This window comes from Musca vetustissima, unplaced genomic scaffold (assembly GCF_032173495.1).
Source record: "Musca vetustissima isolate MV318-11 ecotype Yass unplaced genomic scaffold, APGP_CSIRO_Mvet_v1 utg2887, whole genome shotgun sequence".
Classification (NCBI taxonomy): Eukaryota; Metazoa; Arthropoda; class Insecta; order Diptera; family Muscidae; genus Musca; species Musca vetustissima.
Genome location: NW_026884039.1, coordinates 387467 through 395227, shown reverse-complemented (window position 1 = coordinate 395227; position 7761 = coordinate 387467). Strand labels below are relative to the sequence as shown.

The 7761-nt window shown below is 30.7% G+C and overlaps 1 protein-coding gene across 1 annotated transcript in view; it reads right to left on the bottom strand.

The window, feature by feature from the left end:
* Window positions 1-1723: 1723 nt before the first annotated feature.
* The window catches only part of LOC133331018 (dmX-like protein 2), a 190910-nt gene continuing 184872 nt past the window's right edge, over window positions 1724-7761 (bottom strand). The window contains exon 21 of the mRNA XM_061539419.1: window positions 1724-1924. Coding sequence (XP_061395403.1) covers window positions 1724-1924 — 201 coding nt within the window. The remainder of the gene's footprint in view (window positions 1925-7761) is intronic.

The window sequence follows — 7761 nt, the reverse complement described above, 5'->3', positions numbered from 1 at the left end:
CTGAAATTATTTTCAGTTAACCGAACTCCCCTTAAGTGAAAACATCGGATAACTGAAACACACATCCATATATTTTTCCGTTTCAGTAAAGCGGAGTCGACTGTATTGACACTAGTACAGTACTTTTCGTTTATAATCCATTACGCTTAAGGGCCAAAAACTGGCGTAAGCCAAAAACAGTACTATTTACTGACAATTTTTTTCCAAATTCATACAAATTATTTGTTCTTTAGTCCACTTCGCCTATAGTCCATTTTCGTTTAAAGGCCACATTTTCTGTGCATGCAAAACTAACATTGCATAGGGAAAAATTATTTAATCCACTCTGTTTTTTATATATTTTTAACTGACATGGCATTTAATTTCCTGCAATATTTGCAAATGCAAAAATCAAATGAAATGTGGACAATTGAACTCTAAATACCAAGTAAACAAATCAACAGTTTGTAACATAATAAAAAAATTAGTTCTAAAATTAAAAAAAAAATCAAATTCGTGTAATCTAAAATATATGGTTTAATGGCTAGAATTCGATGGTGGCTGGCCGTTTTCCTCAGAATATCAGCATTGTGATGACGAACTGATTTGTTATGGAATGTTAAAAATTGCAGATATTTTGAACGATGTGGTTTCGGACAAATATGTTGAAGAATGTCATATTAATATTCATGATGAGGAATCCACTGTTGAAGTTTTTCATTGCAAATAATCCAAAGTTATTTTAAAATAAGTTGTAGATTACTTTGAAATAAGAAGAACATTTTGTACAGATAACGAAATTGAGCAAAACTCATTTTTTGAAAAAAAAGAATCGTTTGTTGTAAATTCCATAAAAAGAAGCGTAAGATTACAGAATTATTTTAAAAATTGTGAACAGTTCACATTTGATTTAATCCGCCAAAAGCATATTATTTTTTTATTACAATAAGCTTTCAAAGCATTTGAAATAAATCAAATAATACGTTATTGTTTAAAAAATTGATTTAATTCAAATGTATATATGAATTTGTTTTTAATAAACTTTAGTAGTCCTAATTCGCTTATAGTCCACAAAAATTGTGCAACTTTAGTTGTGGACTATAAGCGAAAACTACTGTATAACGTTTAAATCAAATCAGCTTGGTTTTGCTGTTACGTTTTAATTGTACCATGCATACATAGAGTCAAAAAAAAGGGGTTCCCTTCCAAACTATACTGAATTTTAGAAATTCATTTATAATCCATTCTGAATAAATATTAATATAAATTTGACAAATAATTTGTTATGAATTCTCCATGTACTGTCACTGTCAAAATGTAAAACCAGTTGAATGTATTGGGTTTCGGTTACATATGCACTCTTACTCTATATGTAAATAAATATATACAATACATACCACGTAGTTTATATGAATTCTAATAGATTTTTTTTACAAAGCTAAGCATATTTTAAAAAATATTGGACCACTGGGCTCGTTTTATCTGCAAAAGAAAATGTCAACCAGAATGTCAGCATCTGTTTGACTTTTTTGTTTATTTTGATCAATTTGGATTTAGTTTGGCACATATTTACCAGTTTGCATACACTGAATGATTCTACCACCATAATAATATTCTTTTGAAGGGTTGGTAACAAAATTGCCAAACAGAAGTTTTCATTCACGAATATAATTAATACTTTACTTTAATATTTATTTTAACATTTTAACAAACATGAACTTTAATTATATTATACGTCATATGGTTAATACATAGTTTGGACAATTGTATCTTTTTCAAACAGCTGCCTAACTTTCATACATCCATCGGACCCACATGAAAACAGGCGACCATATCCATCAATATGTATTTGGCTCACACCCTGTCCAATATGTTTGAAGAAACTATTTTTAGCATGTTCGCCGGAAAATGTCTTAATCAGGGAATATTGATTGAGGCTCCATATCTGAAATACAAATAAAAGTTTATATTATATCTTTAAAAACAAAATTGTAAATTAAGTTGTGACTGAATTATTTTGTTATGAACACATTTTTTGAATGCAGTGAAGTTCGATATTTTCCCCTACATACATAGAGTCCAAAAAACAACGGGTTCTCTTCCAAACTATACTTTTAGCAATTCATTATATAATCCATTAGGAATATACAGTATTGTTCGAAACCTAAGCAACTTTTTCTTAGTACGTAGTCATGGTCTTATATGATATCGTTAAATTGATTTATAATAAATATATATTTTATTTACTATTCTACTATGTGTCTATAATCTGAAAATAACACCAAATTTAAATTATATTTCTTTGGAAAAAAATAAAGAAATGAAAACAAAATTAACTCACAAAGCAGCTGTTCGAAACCTAACCAACTTTCAATATTTCGTATGATACCCGTTATTTTTTATCACTGCCGCACATCTTTTTGGCATTGATTCTATAAGATTTGTTAGAATTGTTGTTGGTATAGCTTCCCACACTGATTTTAAGCAGTTTATTAGTTCCTGTTTGTTTTTAAGGCGACGTGTTCCAATCCTTCGTTTTAAAATGCTGAAAAGGTTCTAAATGGGATTGAGGTCTGGTGACAAGTTTTGAAAGGAAGTATTATACTCATTTACCAGCTCATATTGGGTATTACAGCTTAGCCAGCTTTTAAAAAGACTTAAAATCGGCCGATATTTTAGGTTCTTAAAATCAAACGTTGTATTTAAGATAGGTCTTACGATTGCAACAGGCAGACGATGGATTTCGTTACAAGTTCATAAGTTTTACATTTCATAATAAAATTCCCATAAGCAGTGAACATGTTAACTAGTTTTAATTTCTATCGTCTATTTTCTTAAAAAATCGAAACTTACAAATTCGCTATGATATAGATTATTGAAATTCGTAAAAGTAAAAAATGTTTCGCTTATGATGAGTTCGGATAACTGAAATTATTTTCTGTTCAAAAATCCAAATTTTTTTCGTTTTAGTAAAGCGGAGACGACTTTATAGTGTCGACTGTGTAATGCAATAGTTAATAAAATAACTACTTTTCATAATTCAATTTAACAAGATAATAAAAGACCATGATTACTTACTAAGAAAAAGTTGTTTAGGTTTCGAACAATACTGTATAACGTATTTAAAACAAAATCTCAATATAAAATGTTAATTGTATATTTCAATAGGCCTATTCAGCAACTTTAACCAACATTCGATATTGTTTAATTTTCTTTTGTTGTTGTAAAAACAACAAAACAAATAAAATTGTTGTAAAATAAACATTGTCGAATTTTGTTAAAAAGTTACAGAATAGGCCTACATGATCAGAACATATTTGATGGAATGAAATATCTAAAGCAGATCGTTTATAATAACCAGGCATTGATCAGAACTTACGTAAAGTAACATTACAGTACTGAATATACACAATTTAATATTTATTACCGAGTATTGTTATTATAGAAAAATTATGCATTTGTTGTTGAAATATGTGCGCGAATTTTCTACGATTTTTTTCTCGCAATATTAAACATAGAGCTTTGAAATTTTGCATTTATATAACGCACTCCGGGAAATTGGTGCGTGGTTGTCAACTCTGAGTGTCTGATTGTCTGTAATTTGGAACATTATTTTATCAGAGCATGACCAATAAAATATTCCCAATATAAAAGTCTCGACCGATTTAAAAATTGTTGAATGCACACCATGTGAATGGAGTACCAGAAGTTCGGCCCGGGATCGCCCATACCTTTACATGAAGATCTTTTACTACTACAGAGAATAGCTTATTTTAACAAGAAAATCGGTTGCTTTGTGGCTTTCTATAACTCTTTGGTGACGTTTTTCACGTAAAATTCTCCTCATATGGGGGACCGTATAAACAACGATACCAATAAGGCAAATGGTTCATCTTCGAATGAGACCTTCAGAATAGAAAATTTTGCAAACTTCTACATATGATAAGAATATTAATCCAGGAAACCAGAACTGAAGTCTGGAGTTTTAGTATTGAATATTGGTAGCATTCAGTTTCTTTAATTTGGCTTTTTGGGTTCTTATTGCAAAACTCTCTTTATTTGCTTCCATATAATGAATGATACGTCCTGATTTCAATTATTTGGTTGTAATTTCGCACCTACATTTTCACCTATGTTGTGATTGGTATGCTGAGGTGTTACTACCACAGAAAACATATTCAAATTGGTTACACGTCTTCGTATCTCCAAAAATGTATTCCTTGTCGTCAATTCCTTAATCATTTTTATCTTTGATGCTATTTTTAATTCATAAATTTATTTCACAAATTAAAAAAAATGTATGTATTTTATAAAACTTCCAAAATGCTTTGTTCCAATAGAACGTTTACATTTAACCGGATTTCGTTAACCCAGTGGGTTTCAATTGTCAATTCCTTTGCATATATGTCATATAAATCCTCATAAAGTAGATTAAACCGGTAAAAAGTTCTAATGTACATGCCGTTTAATTGTTGGAAAAATATAAGGCGAATTCATTTTTATTCGCCTTGATCAAGGTTTATTCATAAGGTTAACAAGGAGGCGAATTCAAAGTCTTCATGGAAAGTCAAATTAATTGTTTGAAAAATATATAAACAAAAAATATTTTTATATAAATAAAATATTCGTGCACAATCACATCAATACGCTTTTTTGAAAGATATTTGGAATTTATATCCTGTTCTGCTTTGTATTTCGCGATTAAAAAGTTCACGGCAAGAGAAGACTAAGGCATGAATTCGCCGGCCGGTTAACCTTATGAATAAACCTTAGCCTTGATAACAATTTTGACAATTTCGCCGATGCGGCTATCTTATTCAGCTGCGGTCAAAATAATAGCAGCGTAATGCATTAAAATATTCCTACTGAAGAAAACCATATTCTTCTTTTGAAATCTCGTAATGTTTTCTTTTCAAATTGTAGTTACAACGTTATCAATTGCTATCTATTTTGTAATTATAACAAACATATTAGGTTTTTGTATGAAATATAAGCATTGTTAACGAAATAAAATACATTATTTTCGTGGATTTTAATAATTAGGTGCGAAACACTGCTTCACATCGGTGTTGCATTAAATCGACTAAGTTATTGCATCTTTCGCGTCGACATTTTAGTCAAGCTTCTAAAATGTCGCTACAAAATTATATTATTATTCTTCGGTTTATCTATGACGGCTTTTTGAAATTGCACCACAATTTTTAAATGGATTCAGATCCGGTGACTGCGCGGGCCATCCATAATATCAATATTGCTGTCCTGAAACAACTGCTTTGTTAATTGACTGGTTTGCGTTCGATCATTGTCCTCTTGAAATTTATATTTTATATGCATTTCATATTCACATTAAAAAACATAATATGATGCAGCATTGAGCGGCATCCATTGTATTTAAAATCCAATATCTAGGTCCAACTTCGCAGTACGAGAAAAACGCTTAAATCGTCGATAGTTTTAGGGATCAGATTTTTTGTTCTGGGGACATCTTATATATTGTACGGATCCAGTTTCACCATAAAACATTATTTTGGAATTGTTCGATTACATCATGTTCCTCCGTTTTCCAAATATTGATTGTAAGGCGCGCTGCTATTATTTTGATCGCAACTGTTTATCTACCCAGGTCTATATGAGGGTCGTACCAAGGTTTGGTTTATTCATAAGGTTAACAGGGAGGCGAATTCGAAGTCTTCATTGAATGTCGAATTTATTGTTTGAGGGTCGTACCTAAATTCATGCGTAGGTGTAGGATTTTATTCACCTCAAAAGTTAAATACATGTATTTCAATGATTGCTTCCCATTGCGTATAAAAATATAAAGTTGAATTCTATTTTTTAAAATTAGAATTCCAGTCATTGAAAAATATATTTTTTCTATAGCTGTCAACATTTTTCGGTTAACTAAGAAAATATTTTCATCCATTTTCGCCGTTTTCAATTGACACGTATTACCCAAATACGCAAGGACCTTATTTACTTGGTCCTTGCGTATTTGGGTAATACGGACGTTCAACAAACCCTATAAAGCTGAGAAGGTTGGTATTTTAGTACGCAACGCACAGTGGGAAAAATACCGATCTAGCGCGCAGAAAATAAAAAAATGAAGTTGAAAGAAACTTTAAAACGTTAATGCAGTTTTAAAGTAGAGTGTTGAGAGTACTTGAGTCCGCATAAAATAATCCGAATTAATAAGCTGGAACGGAATAACGGTACATTTAAAATAGAATTTTTTTCCAATGTTAAAAATTGTATTTTTTAGCTATAAAATTGCGATGGTCGTGTGCATTCTGTAAATATGTTATTATAAAATTTTGTCCATTTTTGATATATAGTATTGGTATTTAATTAAATGGTATAGTTATATAACCCATAAGTTATTTTAATTTAGGTGTTTCGGGCTAAATATATGTAAGGTCCGTTTTTTTAATTCCTTCAATTAAAATAGGGGTTTAGTATGGAGTGCAGTCGAGTTCAGCGTTGATTTTTGTTTTATTTTTCTTGCGTGTCTGTCTAGAACATCATACAAAATTTTTTCCTGCGACTCTCCGATTTATGGCAATTTTTTGAAAAAATGCCAATTTGGTGTAGGGAGCCTTTTTTAAGGTTTTGTTTAAATAAAATTAAAAATTTGTGAATTTTGTTGATATAATTGATCAAATATGACTTGGAATAGTTCACAGCATAGCAGATAAGAAAAAAACAAGTTCAAAATGTCCGTTCTAAGGTTCCAGAGTAATGGGTCTGAGTATGAATATGAGGGTATTTAAGTAAGCTGCTCCAAACACTGATACTAAACTCATGCACTGAATATACATTGATTCCAAATGTCTTTCTAAATAAAAATTGAAATTACAACGATACTGATTGTAAGAGTCTTCTCAAATACCGCAGGTAAAGGGTCTACTTTATGAACCCTGAAAAATATCATTGGTGTAACATTCATATATACACGGTTTTACCTACATATATGTTTTTCGCTATAAGCAAACGGAAATGGAAGGCACGTATCATTAATGATTTGAAGGAAGTAATGCACATTATTGTTGACACACCTAAGTCAGTATCCGGAACAACAAACGGTGGCAATACTGCTAGGCGTTTTTTACCCAACCTGGCTTGGCATCGTCGATAACTGGTGTTGATGAAAAACTAATTAAAAATTGTAGTGTCATCCTTTCAACCATGGCTATTAACGCAGAGTCATTTGAAAAACTTACTGAGGAAACATTTATTTTTTTCGTGGAACTATATCCTTGTTTCTATATGCCTTCAAGCATACACAAAATGTAGTAGTAGCTGATATAATTAAATGTGCAGCTTTGCCCATAGGAATATTGTCTGAAGAAGCCATGGAATCCAGAAATAAGGGCTTTCGGAACTACAGGGAACTGTACACCAGAAAAATTAGTCGTGAGGAAACAATGAGGGATTTTTGAATAGGTTGCTATTTTCTTCTGATCCAAAAATATCAAGTTTGTCTCGTAGTACATCTCCTAACAATCGATATAGTGAGCCACTATCTGAAGAAATCCTACCAACTAATTCAGATCAAAACTCGGATCCGGAATGTGATTAGTATTTAATAAGTAACGCCTAAATTTTGTAAAATATATATAATTTAATGTTTTAGATATGTAATATTAACAATAATAAAGATATATATATATATATATATATATAATAACAATAGTTTTTACTCTCCAAATGTTTCGGAATTTTTGAAAGAAGCTCCCATTTTAGGAGTACTATTAGTTGTAACGAAAAATGTTGCTTGTTTAAAAA